This window comes from Malaya genurostris, chromosome 2, assembly GCF_030247185.1.
Source record: "Malaya genurostris strain Urasoe2022 chromosome 2, Malgen_1.1, whole genome shotgun sequence".
Classification (NCBI taxonomy): Eukaryota; Metazoa; Arthropoda; class Insecta; order Diptera; family Culicidae; genus Malaya; species Malaya genurostris.
Window position 1 is genome coordinate 133057741 of NC_080571.1, and position 24336 is coordinate 133082076.

At 39.9% G+C, this 24336-nt stretch overlaps 1 protein-coding gene across 5 annotated transcripts in view; it reads right to left on the reverse strand.

Moving 5' to 3' along the window:
* Positions 1-262: 262 nt before the first annotated feature.
* LOC131432472 (PHD finger protein 12) overlaps positions 263-24336 on the reverse strand; it is a 129442-nt gene continuing 105368 nt past the window's right edge. For all 5 annotated transcript variants that reach the window (XM_058598777.1, XM_058598776.1, XM_058598775.1 and 2 more), the window contains one exon: positions 263-548. In XM_058598777.1, coding sequence (XP_058454760.1) covers positions 353-548 — 196 coding nt within the window. In that variant the 3' untranslated portion in view covers positions 263-352. The remainder of the gene's footprint in view (positions 549-24336) is intronic.

Consider the following 24336-nt stretch of genomic DNA (forward strand, 5'->3'; position numbering starts at 1 on the left):
GAGTATCTCATTTGACAGACACTTTGACCGTACCGATTACAGTTGACGATGATTTTAGTCAGTCTGTCAAGGTCATTTGACATGACTGACAATTGGCAGCTCTGGTCTTGAGTGACTGGTGACGAGCAGCCATTGACCTAGTTATGTGGAGACGTATGCTTGATACAGCAAAGGACACCCCAGGACTATAGCTGTTAGGTAAGATACGTGAGCGCATGTAGAGAAGAATATTCTATGTTCGGATTAAGAATAAGTGAGTGTATTACCGGAGTATAATATTTATAATGGAATTAATTTATACAAATCAAATGGAAGTCATTGACTTTTCATTTCTACATATTTTTTTAGTGATTTAGTCATCTCCCGACGAACCATCTGAATCCGCGAAATCCTCTGAGTTGTAATCGTAATCTGTAATAGAAAAAACAAACGACATGCAACCAAATTTTAAAAGGGTTCCTTGGTATAATATAGCTGTTCCTTCCCAGCCAATAGTTTTTGGATACAATCCTAGGCAGTGGCAGGTAGGGTGCACAACGTTTGTCATCCTGTTAAAAAAATTAAATGTTTATTAGTTTTTACTCAAGAACACTCATAATAATGACAGCAATGCGTGATAAAGGCTATATTCGAGAATAAGAAGGTATTCTTTTATTTGCTATTTAATTTGTCGCTAAAACTTCGCTTCACACTGCTCAGCAAAAAATAACTTAACGAGGAAACTCTCGAATGCGTTATTCTAGTTGACTAGTTTTTAATGGCGTTTACGTTTCTACATTGAATTACCGTAGGTGTAAACCACATCAAAAGCTCAGGGTAGCACTGCGGAATAGTTATAAAACTTTTGTCGTGATACGACTTACTTTACTATGAGGCGCCTTTTAAAAATTTACCTTCGAGAGAGTTTTTGATCGTGAATATCTCTTGTTCATTCAGTAAAAACCATTCAAGCGAAGAGGTTGTGTTTCGATTATACTGGCTCGTTAGTTAACGGCTGCCACTAGGTAGTTAAACTGCTGGTGCTAATGGGGGCGTTTCCCGACTGGAAAGCTAGCAACGAAGGCCATCCCGTTCATACGCACAGAAGTGTACAGACACAGAGGTGCGAGCGCATAGAAGTGACGAGTCACAGAGGTGCCATCGCATAAAAGTGTGAAGACGAAGGGGTGCAAGGGCACAGAGATGCTAAGGCAGCCCAGTGCTGATCTACCATATACCTGAATTTGTACGCTGCTTAGGATCGAAAGAGACGATACATATCGCGTAGTGCTACACTGCAAGCATCACATTAGTTCGCCACCAAGAGCAATAGCACTGTACCTCGGGTTGCCTGTACCTGACTAAGTTCAGTGGTGACCACAACGACGGCAGTGCAACGGAGATAGCAGAAAACGATACCGAAAGACTGCCAATTGTAGAGTTTGAGATCAAATAGCAAACTAATTTTGATATTGTAATGTTCGCATTTATCGATTACTCAATTTGCTGTCGTTTTAAGTGGAAAAAAATCAAAATCGAAATCAAAAAGATATCAAACAGAAAACTATTTTTACTAACAGCGAAAGCAAACTGAAATCTAATTAAGATATAATTTTTTTCTAGTTGATAGCAAAACTAGTTCTCAATATGAAGTTATTATAAAACAACGAAAACAAAACTGGAATGCACAACTAGTTGTTGATTTGCCTTAAAAAGGTATTACTGAAAACAAACAAGTCGTGAGCATAGTAGCAAGTACTAAATGGAGCTAGTGTGCTAAAATATGATCTAGCTCAGAACCTGAAATCTTCAAAGCTTTTTTTTGAGGAAAGTTGTTTGGGATGTCAAGGTCTACATCAGGGGTTCCCAAAGTGGTCGATATAGAACCCTTGGGGTGGTATAAGTTGTTATTTGAAATATTCAAGCTAAAAAGTTGTGTTTATTTGACCATCCGCAGAAATTGGTAAGTATTTTACATCACGTCGGTGATTGGAGTAAATAAAATTCTTTCATTTGATGGCGCTAAAATGCAATCAAATATTCAAACTAAGACGGTTTCGTTGGAAAAGTTTATGAAAGTTCTAAGACCTATTATACAGGGTGATTTTTTAAGAGCTTGAGAACTTTTTTAAACAATAAAACGCATAAAATTTGCAAAATCTCATCGGTTCTTTATTTTAAACGTTAGATTGGTACATGACATTTACTTTTTGAAGATAATTTCATTTAAATGTTGACCGCGGCTGCGTCTCAGGTGGTCCATTCGGAAAGTCCAATTTTGGGCAACTTTTTCGAGCATTTCGGCCGGAATAGCCCGAATTTCTTCGGAAATGTTGTCTTCCAAAGCTGGAATAGTTACTGGCTTATTTCTGTAGACTTTAGACTTGACGTAGCCCCACAAAAAATAGTCTAAAGGCGTCAAATCGCATGATCTTGGTGGCCAACTTACCGGTCCATTTCTTGAGATGAATTGTTCTCCGAAGTTTTCCCTCAAAATGGCCATAGAATCGCGAGCTGTGTGGCATGTAGCGCCATCTTGTTGAAACCACATGTCAACCAAGTTCAGTTCTTCCATTTTTGGCAACAAAAAGTTTGTTAGCATCGAACGATAGCGATCGCCATTCACTGTAACGTTGCGTCCAACAGCATCTTTGAAAAAATACGGTCCAATGATTCCACCAGCGTACAAACCACACCAAACAGTGCATTTTTCGGGATGCATGGGCAGTTCTTGAACGGCTTCTGGTTGCTCTTCACTCCAAATGCGGCAATTTTGCTTATTTACGTAGCCATTCAACCAGAAATGAGCCTCATCGCTGAACAAAATTTGTCGAATTTGACACATTTCGAACCGAACACTGATTTTGGTAATAAAATTCAATGATTTGCAAGCGTTGCTCGTTAGTAAGTCTATTCATGATGAAATGTCAAAGCATACTGAGCAAATAATAATGCATGAAAATCATAACCTCAAAAAATCTGAGCAAATACTAATGCATGAAAATCCTAACCTCAAAAAAATCACCTTTTATATATATATATATATATATATATATATATATATATATATATATATATATATATATATATATATATATATATATATATATATATATATATATATATATATATATATATATATATATATATATATATATATATATATATATATATATATATATATATATATATATATATATATATATATATATATATATATATATATATATATATATATATATATATATATATATATATATATATATATATATATATATATATATATATATAAATGGATGTATGTTTGTATGTGACATAACTCTGGAATTACTGAACGGATTGTCACCAAACTTGGCACAGGTACTTTTTTCATTTCAGAGATGATCCCTGCGATATTTTTATAGGGGCGGGAACGTAGCAAGTGTCATTAACAGGGGGGGGGGGAGTTGTAGCAAGTGTTTTTTAGGGGGCGGGGGCTTTGTCATGAAACATTCGTAAAACTTAACAAAAAAACGATACGTTTTGAAAACCGTAGAAACATTTTGCATACCTTAGATATGACTATATGGGGCTGGATGTAGCAAGTGCCTTTAAAACGGGAGATGTAATGTTAGTTACAGCATATATCCGAAACTACTGAACGAATTACCACCAAACTTGGCACACATACTTCTTGCTCCTCAGACATGGTCATTGTGGTTTCTGCCGATGAAACGTGGGGAATCACTTCGCGCATCAAGTTCACCAAAACCATGTCTTACCTTCTCAGCGGCTTGTAATCGAAAGAGGACGATGTCAGTCGCTGCTTGCTCTCGTTCGTGATCAAGGCTTGCTGCGACAAATATTGGTGGATGCACATGCTTACGCTGACGTAGCTGTCAAGTTTAAAACCCTTCAGAGTGTTGTCGTATCTCCATTCCACATCTTCCCTCTTCTCCAAAAAAAAGTTCAATATAATGTGTATTTTGTGCATTTTATTCAATAAGTCTAAAACAACATTTATTATGACTTGTGACGATCGTAACCGTCGCACTCACAGGCTCGTATATAATTATCTAAATAAGCAGGAGCCTTACGTTTCCTGTTTAAATTACGTAGAGCTCCTTCTGCTTCGTTAAACGTTGAGTTTTCTGTTGTCTCTTCATGTTCCCTCCATTCTTTCACCTTCCGTGTTTGGGTGACATGTCGCCGCAGTATTTTCCATAGTACGTAGCATAGTACGAGGTTGCCGTTATCTTGCTGGATTACGGTAAACTTTTTTGGATCGAATCGCGTATCTCCTTTCGTACGTATCATTCGTTCAACAATTACGACATCTCCAGGTATTATACGGCACTTTCTTGCCCCACGATGGGCGTCTTCATACTTCTTAGCACGCAGTTTTGCCTGACGATCTCTCGTATCCACAAGGTCATTATCAATGATTGAGTGTCCGCCGACCAATAACGGCAAACAACGCCTTATCTTGCGACCCATCATAATTTCTTCAGGTGGTATTTTTGTTACCGTATGAGCCGCCGCATTGTGGGCATCTACCGCGGCTTTAAGCTCTTTTTCGTAGCTGGTTCCACAGGAAATGGCAGTGGCCATGGCCTTATTAATCAGTTTCATGTACCCCTCAACGAGACCGTTCTGCTGTGGAAAGAGTGGAGTACTGAAAATAGCATTTATTCCTCGCTGACTGCAGAACATTTTATAGTCTTCACTATTAAACGGTGGACCGTTGTCCGTTTTGATATTTTGAGGATATCCTACGCGCTCGAAAATGTTTTCTAATGCTCTTTTCGTACTCTCGAAACTCGTAGACCTGACTGGACGGGCTATGAGATAACGAGACCTGTAATCTACCACAACTAGGATTGAAACCCCATTCAGTCTCACGTATGGGCCATTCAAGTCCAGAGCAATGGTCTGCCAAGCCGTCTTAGGTATGAGAGATCGTCTCATGGGAGTGGGCTTTTCTGGCCTACCGGTAGTAGCACATATCTCACATGCCTCAATCCACGCTTCGGCGTCCGCAGTAATCCCAGGCCACCAAACCCTTTCGCGCAGTATGCTCTTCATCTTAGCAGCCATTGGATGACCGCTGTGTGCAACATTCAAGGCCTTTTTTTGAAGCGATTTGGGTATAACCGCACAACCTCTTTTTATCACGACACCATTCAGGACAGCTAAGTGTTCGGCAACTGATTCGTACAAACGGAGTGTCTTCGGCCAAATTCCCGTTTTGATTGCTACCACTACTTGCTGAAGAGTTTCGTCCTTTGTATTAGCCTCTCGTACGTCAGCTTCCGTCAGGAACTCGAAACAGGTTGATTCTACACTGGCAATTTCCCACGGGCTGGATGTCTCGTCGAACGGTTCATCAACTGCAGTGTACAGCCGGGATGATGGATCCGCAATGTTGTCGCGCCCACGAATGTACTCAACAGTATAGCTATAGGGGCTCAATCGAAGAGCCCAACCATCCGCTCTAGTCAATGCTCGTTTGGAATTTTCGCGAGAACGGTTAAGTATAAACGCAACTCCCTGAGCGTCAGTACGTAGTACAAAGTGGCGCCCCAATAGGAAGTACGAGAAATGCCCGACTCCCCACACGGCACCTAGAGCCTCTCGCTGGTTTTGGGCATATCGTTGTTCCGTCGATGTCAAAGCCTTCGATGCAAAACTGATGACACGCGTCGTTCCTTTGCTGTCCTCCTGCACTAGTACAGCACCCAGCGCGTTCGGTGATGAATCGGTATACAGCGATTTTTGTTTTAACAGTATCAAAATCTTTCTGTTGTTCACAATCCCATTTCCAGGTTTTTGAAGTAGCCACTTTCCAAAGCGAAACTGTTATGTCCGCAAAGTTACGAATGTATGGACTGAGAAATGACGCTAATCCCAGGAAACTGCGAAGTTCTGATGATGTAGTTGGGCTCCTAAATCTTTCGATGCTTTCCACCTTTTCTTTATCGACATTGAAACCATATTCATCCAACTCGTGTCCAAGAAATTTTAAATGCGTCTTATCGAACTCACATTTACTAAGGTTCAACGTTAAGTTGTTCTTCCTTAAGATTTGAAGTACTATTGCTACTGTTCTTCTTAGTTCTTCCAATGTCTTCGCATAGACTAAAGTGTCGTCTATGTACACAACTACATTTGGAACGTCTTTTAGGATTTGCGACATTTCTCGTTGAAACACCTCTGGCGCACAGTTTACGCCGAACATGAGGCGCTTAAATCGATACATACCGGTTTCGGAAAGAAATGTGGTCATATCTCTTGATTCAGGGCTAAGCTCCAGATGGTAGAATGCGTTATTCAGATCAAGTTTGGAAAAATATTTTGCTCCGTGGAGTTTGATTTTTATATCATCAATAAGTGGCATGCGAAAATATTCTCGCTTGATTGCCCTATTTGCGGCTCGCATGTTTACCACCAGGCGAAAATCATTTTTTCCTTTGGGAACAGCGGACATGCCGCTAATCCAATTGGGTGCTCTGATAACCTTTTCTATTATGTCTCGTTCTTCCATTTCTGCAAGTCTCTTCCCAGCTGCTTCCCGGAATGCCGCAGGAACATTGAAATATGCATTCCGAACCGGTGAAATTGTATTATCAATATTAAATTTAACTAAAACTCCGGGCATTTTTGGAAAGGTTTTGTTTTCGACATGCTTCTCACAATTACTCACGGTTAGTCCAACCGCTAGTAGTCCTAGGTCATTGGCTGTTGATCGTCCTAGTAAGGACCGACGGCCATCCCTAACAACGAGAAAATCTGCCGATACAGGTGAGCCGCGGGGTAATCCATCATAATCTGCGACATATATAAGGGTAGTGTTTGCATATTCAACCGACATTGGTGTGTTTGTTGCGTATGAGCAAACATTGGCCTTAATCAAGCTGTCTTTTGTTTCGAACGTAAAGGTACCTGACTCCGCTTCTTGCTTCAAGGTGTCCCAATCTTTTCCGCAAAGCACGTTCACATCGGCTCCGGAGTCGATTAAAAACTCGATTGGTTGTGAATGACCAACGATACACTTAATTAAAACGTCTTGCAATGACAGGCCGTTCACTTGCTGGATAAAAGGAAAAATAAAATATAAATTGTGTGAAACGGATAAATCAACTTTATTGTTCTCTTTAATATTGTTTATCGTTCGCTATAAAATTTTACCTTTTCATTATTCCCTATCATTCCTCGATTTTCGTCTTGACGAAATTTGTTCACGTTTCGCAAGCGGCATGCGGCCGCGAAATGTCCCTTCTCTCAACATTTGTTGCATGTTCGATAGAGGGCTGGGCATGGTTCGTTCCGATGCGCTATATATCGGCATCTTGAACACCGAGCTCGACGACCAGGGATTTGCGATTGTTTGTTACTAGGCGAATGAGTTCTCGAAGAGTTACGTATTGAAGAGCTCGTCCGTCCGCGATTTGGTTCGTTTACTCGGCGTGAGTCGAGCCGCAAATGAGATCCATCCAAAGCAAAAACGCCGTCCTGGTTCGATGGTACGGTTTCTTTCTCAAACGCCTCCTCGCGAGTCGCTGATTGAACTATGAAGTTCGTTTCATGGCCATACGTTCTGGCGGCTTTAGCTAAAACTTGATTGGACATACCCTTAATGAGTTGTGCTCTGACAAATCGCTCTTGGTCCATAACGCTATATCCACACAGCCTCACCTTCTCAACTAACCTTGCATGGAAGCCCATAGCTGACTCCCCTCTACTTTGTCGCATGTTGGAGAAAGTTTCGTGTTCCGCGCTTGTGTCCGTCATCGATTTCAGGTACGTATCAATATTTCGTGTGAATGTCATGTAGAAGTCTGGTTCCGTCATATTTGGACGAAGCTTAGCAGCTCGAATGATGGCTTGCATTTCCTCACCAACGGTCAAGAACAGTAGCTGTGATCTACGTGGTTGGTCAAATGCATTCCCTAGTGATGCGGCGATTTCAAAGGACTCGATATATTTGTGCCAAGCCTCCCACATCTTGTTTGCTGGTATACCTTTGGGAAAAGCTTGGATGTGATCCCATCGTATGATGTGTGTCGCACAATCCAGGGGCGCTGCCTTTCGTGCTGTGCTCCAGCTACGTTCAATATCATCTTCACCTGGTACGTAGTAGGCTTGCTTATTATTAACGAGTGCAGAGGTTATGTTTCCCAACATTTTCTCGAACTGATCCATACGCTTGTATAACTCAACATTTTCTCCGTTTGAACGACGAACGTCCGAAGCAGATTTCTTCTCATTACTTGTACGGGTGTTTTGTCGTGAATACGACTTACTTTACTATGGGGTGCCTTTTCAAAATTTGCCCTTTGAGAGAGTGATAAGTTTTTGATCGTGAATATCTCTTGTTGTATCAAACGAAACAACATAATTTTTGCTACATGACATCGGAAATATGATCACAATTTTATGATAAAATTTTCAGTTGTGTGACATAATCTCAAATAGTTCAAAATTAAATTTTTCTGAAATGTTTGGTATAAACGAGTATCAAAGAGGATAACTCATAAAGCGCGTTTGCCTTTCTCGTATTTTGAAAGCTCATAGCTCAGTGATCTGTGGAACGGTTTATATAATCTAACTACCAATAGAATCGAAATTTTTCAACTTAAACGTGTATAGCAAAAGCATTGAAGTATTTCAATAGTACACTATTGAAAAACCTGTCTCATTTGACCCATGTCAACACTAGCCAATCAGAACGCGTTCTGAGGAAGAGAACAAAATATCTGCTGCTGTACAACAAATCGGTCGAGAAAAATGTTCCGAAAAGTGGTGAATATCGTAGTGAGTTCTTCAATTTGGTACTTCTGAATGGTAGAAACGAATCCCTACAGCATATTGATAGTTTCTTTCAATAAATTATGCAATTAAAATTCTGTATGCGGCTACTTTTATAGCCGTTAGGACCGCCCATTAGTGAAAAAGCTACTAACGAAACCACGTAAAAGAAAGTTACTAACAAAAATTGAATCAGTTTGGATTCTATCGCCAATGCGAGCAGATGTATTTTGTGCCGTTTGCAAAGCTAGTTTTACTTCCGACAAGAGCGATTACGTCACAGCTGCCAGTCATTTGCATGGATGAAAAAGCAACGGTAAAGAGCATTACACCAAATCAGCCGTTTTAATGGCTGTAAAAGTTTTCTTAAAAACTATTAGGATTTCTTGCTCGCAAATCGATAGAAAATATCCTCAGTTTAGTGCAAATCTAGAACTGTTTGATTTGATTTTTGCACTATTTGCTGTGTGAAATTCACAGTAATCGAGATCAAGTGATTCCTTCTTTGTTTTTGCGAAAAATGTGGAAAAGGGGAATGCTTGCAGAATTCATACAATTGATCAACTAATTGATATTCGGAAGTGTTAAGGAACATGTCAATTGTTTTCGTATTCACGACATCCAGTTATGTCTCTGACATTACTCAGCCGCCTTTTTTAGTAGATTGTTTTGTAACTGACTCCAATCTCGCATTTCATTATTTGTGAACCTGGAATCCTCTTCGTCGAGCGTATCAGAACTGTTCAGAGAGTGCTCGGGTTCGCTGGTCAAGGATTTTTCAGAACTGGATTCCTCCGCCACTGGAGACAGAAGCTGATCGTCTAAATCTTCATCGGAATCTGTTGAGTACTCGGGCGCTCGAACGTATTTTCTTTCATACGCCATTTTAAAAGGTTGGTGCCTGTCGAGATCCTATCTGAAATCTAGAGAACCGATAACGTGAAGTCGTAGTTAATTCCTTGAAACTCATTAAATGAAAAATTAGAATGTACGTTTACTTTTGAAGGCTTGTATACAAATATACAAATATTCAGGAGGTTATCATATCTCGCGATTTTTTTTTTCAAATCCCATATTGAACAAAAGAAAATAATGGCGGTTATCCCAACTCGCTACTTTTTCTATGTTGTCATCCTGATCTCACATTAAACAAAATCATTTTGAGGCGGTTATCCCAACTCGCAACGTTTCGTGGTCATCTCGATCTCACATTCGAAAACACATGTGGTCATCCCGATCTCACATTAAACACAAAACCTCAATATTCGCGGAAGCGGTTATCCCAACTCGCATTTTTTTAGGTTATCTCGGTTTTACATGCGGTTATCCCGACGCGCATACATAACCAACACTATTTTTTGCGATATCAATTACCTCAGGGTACGCAATATGCAGAAAAATCCTTGTTTTTTTACAATTACGCATGTGGGGCTGGATGTAGTAAGTGCCTTTAAAACGGGAGATGTAATGTTAGTTACAGCATATATCCGAAACTACTGAACGAATTACCACCAAACTTGGCACAGATACTTCTTGCTCCTCAGACATGGTCATAGCAGTATTTTAATGGAGGAGAGAGCGTAGCAAGTGTCCTTACCAGGGGGGGGGGGGGTCACATAACCGTTTTTATTATTTGTGCTTAGCGGTGAAAAGATAGCAAGTGTCTATTGAAGAAGCTCTCAGCTCAATTGTTTGTAAATATCGGAATAATTCCATAACAACTCAGTAAATTATCACTAACCTTGACAGAGGTACTTTTTGCAATTCAGAGGTGGTAATAAAGCTATTTTTTCTTGTCGAGATCAGATATTCATTGCACAGGTGAACAAAAGGTGGGAGTTTGTAGCAAGTGCCTCTAAAAAGAGGCTTATTGTTAAATTTATCTTATTTGTTGACAAACGAGAGAAGCCGGAGGATATAGATTAAGAGCAAAGAGTCTGGAAAACCAATTTTCATCCCCCCCTCTTTTTTAACGAGCACAGATACATTTTACACTGCTGTGGCAAGTTCACTAACAAAAGGGGAGCTGAATGAAAAAATTAATTCGACGAGAAACGATACTTCTTGATTAATACAGATACTACCTTCACATCAAAATAGATTAGAAGGTTATTTCAAGGAAGGAGTATCACAGACAATAACGGTCGAAACAAAAACCGAAAATAACAGTCAGAACATTTAACATCATTTTTTAACTAAAAGCGAAAACTGTTAGAGAATCTGATATTTATGGCACCCCACCAGAAGAAAATCGTTGACATCGAATGTGTTTTTCGTATCAAGTTCCTGAAGAAGGTCTTTCTGTGGCTGACGATCAGCAAGATGAGAATGCCCAAGCCGCTATTCGTCCTCGAAAGAGAATGAGGGCTTATGGCCGGATCTGGTGAAGGCTCAATATGCCACCAGTGGTACACCAATAATATAAAGGATTATTGGTGTAAAAGCTGCAAAAGTATTGACAAAAATCTGTTCATTGATTCCAATAAAATCTATTTTGTCATGAATACGACTTACTTTACTATGGGGTGCCTTTTAAAAATTTACCCTCTGAGAGAGTGATAAGTTTTGATCGTGAGTATCTCTTGTATCTAACGAATCAACATAATTTTTGCTACATGCCATCGGGTATATGATCACAATTTTATGATAAAATATTCAGTTGTGTGACATAATCTCAAATAGTTCAAAATTATACTTCTCTGAAATGTTTGGTATAAACGAGTATCAAAGGGGATAATCCATAAGGCGCGTTTGCCTTTCTCGTACTTTGAAAGCTCATAGCTCAGTGATCTGTGGAAGAATTTATATAATCTAATTAACAATAGAATCGAAAATTTTCAACTTAAACGTGTATAGCAAAAGCATTGAAGTATTTCAATAGTACACTATTGAAAAACCTGTCTTATTTGACCCATGTCAACACCAGCCAATCAGGACGCGTTCTGAGGAAGAGAACGCTGCTGCTGTACAACAAATCGTTCGAGAAAAATGTTCCGAAAAGTGTTGAATATCGTAGTGAGTTCCACAATTTGGTCCTTCTGAAAGGCAGGAATGGCCCGTACAGTATCCTGATTGTTTCTTTCAATGAAATGCAAATCCGAAATGAAATAATCGACATTCAAATTTTGTATGCGGCTATTTTTATAGCCGTTAGGACCGCCCATTAGTGAAAAAGCGACAAACGAAATCAGGTAAAAACAAGCCTCTCAACAAAAATTGGATCAGTTTGGATTCTATCGCCACTGCGAGCAGATGTATTTTGTGTCGTTTGTAAAGCTAGTTTCGCCTCCGAGAAGAGCAATTACGTCACAGCTGCCAGTCATTTGCATGGATGAAAAACAACGGTGGAGAGCATTACAGAAAATCAGCCGTTCTAATGGCTCTAAAAGATTTCTAAAGAATTATTAGGATTTGTTGTTCGCAAATAGAAAGGAAACATCCTCAGTTTAGTGCAAATCTAGAACAGTTTGGTTAGATTTGTGCACTTTTCGCTGTGTGAAATTCACAGTAATCGAGATCAAGTGAAGCCTTCTTTGTTTTTGCGAAAAATGAGAAAAAAGGAAATGCTTGCATAATTCATACAATTGATCAACTAATTGATATTCTGAAGTGTTAAGGAACATGTCAGTTATTTTCGTATTCACGACATCCAGTTATGTCCCTGACATTACCCACCCGCCTTTTTGCCTGATGGAATTAGTTCTATTTTGAGGCAGTTATAAAGTTGTTGCTTTTGAATAAGCATTTTTGGAGTTTCCCAAAAATTCTTTTCCAAAAGTAACAGCGAAAAGATAACATAATGTGATATCAATTGAAAAATTGATGAGCTGAGATCAAATTAAGATTTCAATGTGATGTTGCTATCATAATAAGATTTCGAATTGCTCTCGTTTTGATGTTTGACTTTGCTCGGGATGCACAAACACTCTTACTAACACGCATTAATTCATTCGTTCTTTAAAATAGTAAAAATTGACTGTTGTACCAAATAAACTCCGTTTTGAATTTATCCGTCCAAGAAACCGAAACTTCCGAAACTTTGAAATTCCAGCGAAATAGAAACCTTTGCTTGAAGAAGCCGAAGGCAGTAAATACGGTATGTTGTTGAAAAACTCTTTATTCTTTCCGAAACCTGCTTTTTCACCAAACTTGTTCAATTTTGTTCATTTTGTGTAGCGTAATCCAATACAGATGCATTGATATTGATCAAAATTAATTTTTCAATATGAAACAATGATTTACATTTGTTTGAGGATATATAATTGAAAAAATAGAATGTTTGAAATTAAATTGTAAACGCGTCTTTGATAAACTGTGTAACCTGAGACCGTTGGAACTAGACCCGTTTCAAAATTTAGCGAATGATTTTTGCGACACTCCCTAAGGAAACCAAACGCCTGGTTTGTTTGCCCAGCTAATTGAGACCCTTCATATGTGCGGGTATTGTCTGTTTCTGAGTTCCGGTCGAGGTCCAACGTGGCTCAGGTGACCTTGATAGTTCGCCAACACCCCAAAGAAAACACCCGCTGAAAACAGAAATCGCTACAGTAAGACCAGACGAATAAAGAAGATTCACTCAAACGATGCTTTTCATCACCGGTAAAGACTTCAGCAGCCACAGGGCTCCAGCTCGCGAGGGGATTAGGATTTCCTAGTGATGCGGCGATTTCAAAGGACTCGATATATTTGTGCCAAGCCTCCCACATCTTGTTTGCTGGTATACCTTTGGGAAAAGCTTGGATGTGATCCCATCGTATGATGTGTGTCGCACAATCCAGGGGCGCTGCCTTTCGTGCTGTGCTCCAGCTACGTTCAATATCATCTTCACCTGGTACGTAGTAGGCTTGCTTATTATTACCGAGTGCAGAGGTTATGTTTCCCAACATTTTCTCGAACTGATCCATACGCTTGTATAACTCAACATTTTCTCCGTTTGAACGACGAACGTCCGAAGCAGATTTCTTCTCATTACTTGTACGGGTGTTTTTTAGTAAATTGTTTTGTAACTGACTCCAATCTCGCATTTCATTATTTGTGAACCTGGAATCCTCTTCGTCGAGCGTATCAGAACTGTTCAGAGAGTGCTCGGGTTCGCTGGTCAAGGATTTTTCAGAACTGGATTCCTCCGCCACTGGGGACAGAAGCTGATCGTCTAAATCTTCATCGGAATCTGTTGAGTACTCGGGCGCTCGAACGTATTTTCCTTCATACGCCATTTTAAAAGTTTGGTGCCTGTCGAAATCCTATCTGAAATCTAGAGAACCGATAACGTGAAGTGGTAGTTAATTCCTTGAAACTCATTAAATGAAAAATTAGAATGTACGTTTACTTTTGAAGGCTTGAATACAAATATTCAGGAGGTTATCATATCTCGCGATTTTTTTTTTCAAATCCCATATTGAACAAAAGAAAATAATGGTGGTTATCCCAACTCGCTACTTTTTCTATGTTGTCATCCTGATCTCACATTGAACAAAATCATTTTGAGGCGGTTATCCCAACTCGCAACGTTTTCTTCGTGGTCATCTCGATCTCACATTCGAAAACACATGTGGTCATCCCGATCTCACATTAAACACAAAACCTCAATATTCGCGGAAGCGGTTATCCCAACTCGCATTTTTTAGGTTATCTCGGTTTTACATGCGGTTATCCCGACGCGCATACATAACCAACACATTTTTTTTTTCGCGATATCAATTACCTCAGAGTACGCAATATGCAGAAAAATCCTTGTTTTTTTACAATTACGCATGTGGGGCTGGATGTAGCAAGTGCCTTTAAAACGGGAGATGTAATGTTAGTTACAGCATATATCCGAAACTACTGAACGAATTACCACCAAACTTGGCACAGATACTTCTTGCTCCTCAGACATGGTCATAGAAGTATTTTGATGGAGGAGAGAGCGTAGCAAGTGTCCTTAACAGGGGGGGGGGGGTGGGGCACATAACCGTTTTTATTATTTGTGCTTAGCGGTGAAAAGATAGCAAGTGTCTATTGAAGAAGCTCTCAGCTCAATTGTTTGTAAATATCGGAATAATTCCATAACAACTCAGTAAATTATCACTAACCTTGACAGAGGTACTTTTTGCAATTCAGAGGTGGTAATAAAGCTATTTTTTCTTGTCGAGATCAGATATTCATTGCACAGGTGAACAAAAGGTGGGGGTTTGTAGCAAGTGCCTCTAAAAAGAGGCTTATTGTTAAATTTATCTTATTTGTTGACAAACGAGAGAAGCCGGAGGATATAGATTAAGAGCAAAGAGTCTGGAAAACCAATTTTCATCCCCCCCTCTTTTTTAACGAGCACAGATACATTTTACACTGCTGTGGCAAGTTCACTAACAAAAGGGGAGCTCAATGAAAAAATTAATTCGACGAGAAACGATACTTCTTGATTAATACAGATACTACCTTCACATCAAAATAGATTAGAGGGTTATTTCAAGGAAGGAGTATAGTGAGTGCCCCAAACTATTTCTAGCAACTAAGTGAGGGCCACAAAAATATTCACTATATCTTGAGCAATTATGTGAAAATAAACAGTGTTTCACTACGCTCTGAGTATTTCAATGGTCAGAACAATTTCTAGAATTTTTTTGCAGCCTTGCCTTAACAAAACAATTTGGAGCAAAGTTGGGTAATTCAGCTAGTATGATATAAAGAAGAGCGTATTATTCAAAGGACTTGGTAGTTGATGCACGAAAAAACAATCACTTGGCAATGCCAATCGTAGATTTCTGAATGACAGACAATAACGGTCAAAACAAAAACCGAAAATAACAGTCAGAACATTTAACATCATTTTTTAACTAAAAGCGAAAACTGTTAGAGAATCTGATGTTTAACGCAAAATTAATTTTTCAATATGAAACAATGATTTACATTTGTTTGAGGATATATAATTGAAAAAATAGAATGTTTGAAATTAAATTGTAAACGCGTCTTTGATAAACTGTGTAACCTGAGACCGTTGGAACTAGACCCGTTTCAAAATTTAGCGATTGATTTTTTGCGCCATTCCCTAAGGAAACCAAACTCCTGGTTTGTTTGCCCAGCTAATTGAGACCCTTCATATGGGCGGGTATTGTCTGTTTCTGAGTTCCGGTCGAGGTCCAACGTGGCTCAGGTGACCTTGATAGTTCGCCAACACCCCAAAGAAAACACCCGCTGAAAACAGAAATCGCTACAGTAAGACCAGACGAATAAAGAAGATTCACTCAAACGATGCTTTTCATCACCGGTAAAGACTTTAGCAGCCACAGGGCTCCAGCTCGCGAGGGGATTAGGGAGGGTAGGTCTACAAAAATTATCCGAAATCTAATCGCCCGAATATCGTGAGGAATCCTTCACCTGAAAATACCATAAATAGTCTCTGCTAACAAAAAATTAAACACTATTTAAAATACTCAAACGAAATTCTGGTTTTATTACAAACAAAAAATATATATATATTTCCCTCTTGGTAGGGATCGAACTCCAAACTCTCTACTACATGCTAGCTAGCTTTGCGTGCGGTATACTAACCTATCTGGCTACTGTGACTTCTCTCTCTCTACTTTCACACTGCATATTGAATACTGTCGAAGCTTCCTAATTCCTAGACTGGTGTTCTTCCGAAAATGAGTGACGGGGGGTAAGGTGCGTGCGTTTACTTGTACAGACTTATACGGCGAGTTCATCGCCGACCTAGGATTTTCCCAGGTAGCAGCAAAGGAAATCCACCAGACCAAAAAAACGTTTTCGAACCCGGGCTTTAAGATGGTTTCAATAAATCGTGGTGATTTAGCTCATGTGACTAATTACGTGGGGTTCATTATATATATTGATCATGCGCATGTCAAGGAAAGAAAACGGTTTGTACTTACAGTACCATGGTTTTACGTGGTTTACGGGTCGATTCTGTAGACCGACGAACGTTGACTGCTTTACGGGCGCCAGCGCGATTTCCTTGTCGTTTGCTGGCAGATTCGGGTCCGCAGAAGAACCGCCCGCGTCGTAACCACCCGTCGAACGTAACTCAGTTCCAACCAGTCAACCAGGTCCGGCGTGAGAGTGCGTACTATAATATTCATTGGTACTCGAATGGCGCTCTCGAGAGAATTTATTTAGAATTGTATGCGATACTGAGAGTTAACCATCAACGCGAGGGGCCATACAATACTTAATTTATTCGGTAATGCTACATCATTCCCAACTTAGTTTGCGCTCTTGCTCTAATCTCCGTATTTTACGGGATCGGCCACGATTTGAGCGGCAAGTTCATCGTATTCTGGGTCGGTCTGCGCTACGACAATGGCTTCGATTGATCTTGACAGACAATCAGCAGTGATGTTGTTCTTCCCTTTCCTGTATTCCAGTTCGATGTCGTACGACTGAAATCGCAATGCCCATCGGAGAAACTTTGGATTTCCGCTTTCAGCTCCTATTTTGAACAGCCATAACAAGCTTCTTGCATCTGTTACTACCTTCAAACGCGTTCCTTCGACGTACTGTCTAAAGCTGTCTATCGCCAACAGAACTCCGAGACACTCTTTTTTCACCGCTGAGTATTTCCTTTGTGTACAACTAAGTTTCTTGCTAAAATATCCCACCACCCTAGTCTTTCCATCATGGTCCTGAATTGACGCAGCTCCCACAGCGTTTTCTGAGGCATCGGTTTCGATGACGAATGGTTTGTTGAAATCGGGATTCGCCAAAATAGGGGCAGATGTCAATGCTACTTTCAGCTCACCGAAAGCCGTTTCAGCTTCCTCTGACCACACAAACTTCTTCTTTCCCTTCTTCAATAGATCAGTGATCGGAGTTGCTATACGGCTATAACCTGCAATGAACTTTTGGTAGAATCTCGCCAGCCCCATCAGACGGCGTATATCCTTGACAGACTTTGGTCGTGCGTAGTCCAATATCGGCTGTAACCTTGACTGATCTATTGAGACTCCTCTTTCTATCAGCAGGTACCCTAGATACATAACCTGCTTCTTGCAGAACATTGATTTTTCCAACGATATCGTTAGATTTGCCATCTTAAATCGAGTGCAACGATTTGTAGAAGCCTTAAGGGCTCATCAAATGATTCGGTTGCTATTACTATGTCGTCCAGATAAACAAAGACGTAGGGTTGCAGATCGAACCCTATGACTTTGTTCATCAAGCGACACATAGTAAAGGGTGCATTTGTTAGTCCAAATGGGCAGACCTTAAAGCGGAATACTCCTTTCGAAGTGCGAAATGCTGTGTAATTTCGGCTTTCTTCCTTTAAGGGGATCTGAAAATATGCATCTTTTAGATCGATGATCGAGTTGAATTTCGCGAGCCCCAAACGGTGGAAGATATCTTGCATGTTATGCATCGGGTATCCATCCTTCACCGTCATTGCATTGATTCTCCGAGAGTCTAGGCAGACGCGAATTTTTCCATTCGCCTTTTTGACTGGGACTAGCGGATTAGTCCATTCACTATAGCATTCTTCGATTACATCCAGCGTCTTAAAGCGTTCAATTTCTGCGTCGATTTGGTGTTGTATAAAAGGCGAACATTTATAAACTGGTTGGAATCTAGGTTTAGCGTCTTCTTTGAGAATTCTCGTGTTGAATCAGACTTGTGCGACCTAATTTCCCAGGAGAAGTGATTTCGAACTCCTTTATTACCCGAATTAATTCGACCCGTTGATTTTCATTTAACTCATGTTCCGTCTCAATCATTTCCGGAACCGGTTCTGGCACGTCGTCCATTGTTGGGACGTCTAATGTTTCATCTGCCACTTGTTGATCTAATTTAGGGAGCTCACTCGTGGGTTCAATGTTGAAACAAAGAGTTGAGTCATTTAGGGGTAAACCTAAGTTTGTGCTTAGGGCACATAACCGTTTTTACTTTTCTTTACGTTTCGTCTTAGACTCGTCAGTGCAGAGCAGTTCAAAATTGAACTGCTTAATGCAAACTTAAACAGTTCAACTTGAACCGCTAAGCAGACGTAAAGTTAATGCTACTTGCAAAACACTTATTAATTGGCACCGAAGTGCCATGTCTTTGCTGACGTGCCGAACGAAAACGTTATTTTCGGCTAATACTGGCCGATTCAGGTATGGTCATTTAGGGGTAAACCTAAGTTTGTGCTTAGGGCACATAACCGTTTTTACTTTTCTTTACGTTTCGTCTTAGACTCGTCAGTGCAGAGCAGTTCAAAATTGAACTGCTTAATGCAAACTTAAACAGTTCAACTTGAACCGCTAAGCAGACGTAAAGTTAATGCTACTTGCAAAACACTTATTACTGCTCTGCACTGACGAGTCTAAGACGAAACGTAAAGAAAAGTAAAAACGGTTATGTGCCCTAAGCACAAACTTAGGTTTACCCCTAAATGACCATACCTGAATCGGCCAGTATTAGCCGAAAATAACGTTTTCGTTCGGCACGTCAGCAAAGACATGGCACTTCGGTGCCAATTAATAAGTGTTTTGCAAGTAGCATTAACTTTACGTCTGCTTAGCGGTTCAAGTTGAACTGTTTAAGTTTGCATTAAGCAGTTCAATTTTGAACTGCTCTGCACTGACGAGTCTAAGACGAAACGTAAAGAAAAGGAAAAGAGTTGAGTTTGTACAAGTTTCTAGTGTTTTCGATTTTTTCTGGTCCATTTCCAACATCAATCATTGGTTGGATGCCAAAGAAATTCTAAAAATTTACGCCTACGATATACGATCTGGCGATTTGAGGTACGATGATCGTTGGCACTATTTTTGTTTTATTTTTATACGTGAATGGGATGTTTAAGTATCCCAAGCACTTATACTCTGTTCCGTCCGCTGTGCTCACGCGTAACGCTACCGGGAGGATTTTCAAGCCACATTTTGTCCCGTTTATTTTTATATGGTGAATGCGCATGCATATGGTAAATCTGTTTGTTGGTAGTGACAGTCGGATTCCCCAACTCCCATCCCTTTATAAGTTTTCCTGTTGGGTTCCGTGTATGAACGAACCGTAGCAAAATATAACATTCGGTTTGGTGCAATCCCGCCACGCGAGTCCTTCCTGTCGGCAATTCCAACAGGTCCATGGCCGAATTGACTCATTGGTCTTGTGGTGACTTTGATCATTTCTGGTAATACTTGAAGATATTATTCACTGATGTTGTGAGTTTACTACTGGCTTCGTGTGTTCTGTGGTCGCATTCGCATTGCGTTAACGTCTATGAGGTTATCACTCTCTGAGTCACTCTGTTCAATCTTTACGTTGTTCAATGGTCTTCTGGGATGCGGCTCCCATGCTTGTTGTAGATTTGAATCTGCTGCATCGATTCTGTGGTTTAACTTCAGCAGATGTTGCAGGTTTTTGACTTCCACTATTGACTATTGACAGTGGCTTCGACACCATTCGATTCAACTTCTCGATTTCGGTGACAAATGCTATGAAAGTTTCGCCTCGCATTTGTTTTCGCTCTTGGATCTTCGTGCGGATCCCCTGATCCTGATTTGGATTTCCAAAGCGGTATTTAATCAGTTTTTCGAAAGTCGCCCAGACGTCGAACTCATCAACAAAGGTGAAGAACCAATCTGATGCTGGACCGTCCAGTAACAGATGGATATCTCGCAAAACCTGTTTTTGTGAAACGCCCTCTCTTTCCACTATCTTATTTAGTTTGAGTTTCAGTTGCGTTAGGCAAATTGAGCTAGATGATGATTCGTAACTACTTTATGAATCATCCGTCTCATACTGTCTTGTTTTATGCCTGTCCAGTTCACTCATCTTAGAATGATGACTCGATGTTCTGCGACGAGTATCATTGGATCCTTCGTTCGGTTCGTCGTCACTGCTAGTCTTCTCTTTCCCCCTTCTATTGTTACCCTGTAAACCATACCCCGAAAACTTGCTAGTCAAGTTTTTAAGCATCGGTTCCATCTTTTCGATTTTACAGCTCAATTCTAAATTGTTCTCTGTTTCAATCGGTGTACTCGTGTGCATCCGGCGACTGTCTTTTGGTCTAGTACCCGTCTCCTTTGCTGATTTTGTACCTTGTTGCGGAAGGGGTCGATCGAGGTCGTGTCGTTTGTCACTCTGGCCCTGACTACTCATTGCATTTATCGTTAATCAACTGTTTGATTGTGAACGTTAGTGGGCCTATCTAATGTGTTTGCATGCACTCTTCAATTCGACGCACTAACTCTCCGCATCTTTTCCTGATCTTCAGTCACTGCCTGGCACCGCTTTGCACGATATGTAGCGGAATTACAAAACCACCACGTTTTCCACGTTAAACCCTCAGAACAATTTCATTATTACATTTCATTTCATTTCATTTCGACACAATGTAGTTACATTGTAAACGTCTTCTTGAGAATACTTTGTACGGAAACCAGCCATACATCGTAGCATATACAGTCTTATGATTTGATGCATCGGCACTTTACAAATCATAAACTTTAAATATTTTATGAGTTGGATCGATATGACCGAAATTATGCTCGGTACCAAAAATGGTCCTCCTATCTTAAACACTTGAACTGCTTACAGCGCACAAGCAAAGTAACGCAATGAATATAAACACTTTAAACCATGCGCTCCGCTGGCATGGATTTTCCGCCTCGTGCGAAGGAAAATAAATAACTTCAATTGTTCTTGCCATCGCTGCGGGTCGAGCGATGTTTATTAAACATTAGCCTTCTCCATATAATCATTACCAAAACCTTTTCGATATATGTAATTGTCAAGTCTCAAGACTTCTCGTCAAACCTACACGTACACAGAGAAAATTTGTACATTTTATAAAAACCAAAATGCGGAAAATAAATGAACATTCATTCGGTAACCAAGACGGGAACAAGACTCATTTTTAAAGAAAGAACCAGCCACAGCTACCAGTAGTGTAGCAGACGCGACTCAAATCGCGGTTCAACCCCAATTCGCATTAATGATCTAGATAATTCTGCAACCCATCCCGAAATGTGAGAGAATTCTGCCGAAATATTTAAAGGTGATTGATAGTTTTGACTATTTTTGATGTCGGCTTTAAATAGGGTTCTTAGAAGCCTCTGTTTACCAGCCAGGTCAAGTTCACAAGTGGACGCTTCCAACTGTCCTCTGATCAGAAGTTCATAGTCAACCTCCTCAGAATTTAAATGCTCAGCATATGGAAATCGATCCATCTTTGAGACATGATGTACTATCCCGTATTGTATAGCTTACTTATGTTAAATGGGAAAGAAATAATATGATACAACAAATCTTACTATTACTACAAGTTATCCCCAATTTATGTAAAGAAGAATCAGTTTGACAATAAACTTATTTAACACACAAACAAAATGGTTTCCGTAAATCTTAGCATCTTAACAAATAATTTCAAAAATCTGTATATATACACAATTTCATTACTTTAATCTTAAGATATTTTGCCAAATCACGTTGGGCGCCATTTGTAACCTGAGACCGTTGGAACTAGACTTGTTTCAAAATTTAGCGGGAGATTTTTTGCGCCACTCCCTACGGAGATCAAACGCCTGGTTTGTTTGCCCAGCTAATTGAGACCCTTCCTATGGGCGGGTTGAAATCCTTCACCTGAAAACACCATAAATAGTCTCCGCTAACAAAAAATTAAACACTTTTTAAAATACTAGCTTTGCGTGCGGTATACTAACCGATCACTTCTCTCACTCTACTTTCTCAGTGCATATTCAATACTGACGAAGCTTCTTAATTTCTAGACTGGTGTTCTTCCGAAAATAAGTGACGGGGGGTAAGGTGCGTGCGTTTACTTGTACAGACTTAGGGTGAAGCCAGAGTGGGAGCGACGCGATGCGACAAGCGACGCGATGCGTAACGCGAAAAATTTCCAATGGGACATAGTAGGCATAGTAAAAGTGATCTCAAAAGCGCCAGAGGTAAACAAACATTGTCATTTTGATTCGTTTTTTAACTATTTCAAAAGAATAGATTCGGACGAAGAGTTTTTTATGTCCGAGAGCGTTCGCAACTATTTCTTCGGAAATCATAAAGAGTTCGGAATTCATCCCATCAATCGAAACAGAAGAAAGTTCGATGAATATCATCATCTGTATAAAGAATTGTCCAAAGATCCTCAAAAATTTCGTGACTATACCCGATTAACCATCGAGACATTTGAATATGTTCTAGTACATGTTGACCAATTTCATAAAAACTCCTATTGAACCTCGTGAAAAACTAATAATTACATTAAGGTAAGAAAAGATCCATTGCAATTTTTTCTAGAACGATTAATATGTTGAAGAATGTGTCTCGTATGTTTTTATTCTAGTACTAATATAGTACTTTTTTCTATAGGTTTCTAGCAACGGGATTGTCGTTCAATGGATTATCCTATACGTTCCGCATGGGAAGATCAACAATCGCTGATATTGTAAAGCAGACTTGTCTTGTTTTATGGGAAAAACTGCAACCAATTCATACGCCACATCCAACGCAACAGTAGTTTGTCCAAGTTGCGCAAGATTACTGGACATTATGGAATTTTCCACATTGCTGTGGCAGTATTGATGGGAAGCATATTCGTGTGCAATGCCCACCGCACTCCGGAACAATGTTTTACAATTATAAAAAATTTTATTCTGTTGTTCTTCAGGGTGTAGCCGACGCCAATTGTAAATTTATTGCTATTGAAGTAGGTGGTTTTGGTAAGCAAAGTGACGGGGGAACCTTTAGTTCATCTGAGCTATTCAAGTTGATAGAGTCTGAACAATTGGGTATTCCAGTTGCAAGCCCCTTACCGGGAACAGATGTTTATGTTCCGTATGTTTTTGTAGCTGATGAAGCCTATGCTCTGCTGAAACATGTTTTGCGACCATATGCTCGAAGAGATTGCTCAGTTATGGAAGAATACTTTAATACTAGGCTTTCTAGAGCAAAAAAATCGATCGAGTGTGCTTTCGGAGCAATGAATGCTAAATGGAGATTACTTTGGAAACCTATTGAAACCGACATAAAAACAGCCGAATCTATCATCAAAGCTATATGTATTTTACATAATGTTATTATTGATAAGGAAGGATATAGGGATGTTATGAGGAACGGCGAAGTTTTTTTAAACAACAATTTTTTGATTTTTTGACCTAGGATTTTCACAGGTGGCAGCAAAGGAAATCCACCAGAGGTTGACTTTTGACGATCAGCGCTCTTCCGGTCGGTTCACCGGGAACTTTGTTGCTAGATGGTGGGGTCAAAAGTGATCGTTGATACTGGTTGGTCGATGTGACGGGAATTTGCAGCACGAAGAACCTGCACAAAGACACGCACTCAACAACATGCTGGTTTTAGAAAACGCACTACACCGTCCGCAAATGTGCACCTTACCTTTAATCGATAATACCGACACTAACTATGCTCCAATAAACTCGGAGCCACTAACTTGCCTTATAACGTGGCACTAGGGAAGGAAAACTATTTTATGGTGAACTGATAAAGGGAAACTCAAGATATTTCAGATTACCTAAAATTACACATCGAGGCGCGGAACAAAATTAAAAAACTCCTGCCACTTCCACGATCCAGAACAAAGTGGATGATCAGATCTTTGGAGTTCTCAGATTAAGCGTGAGT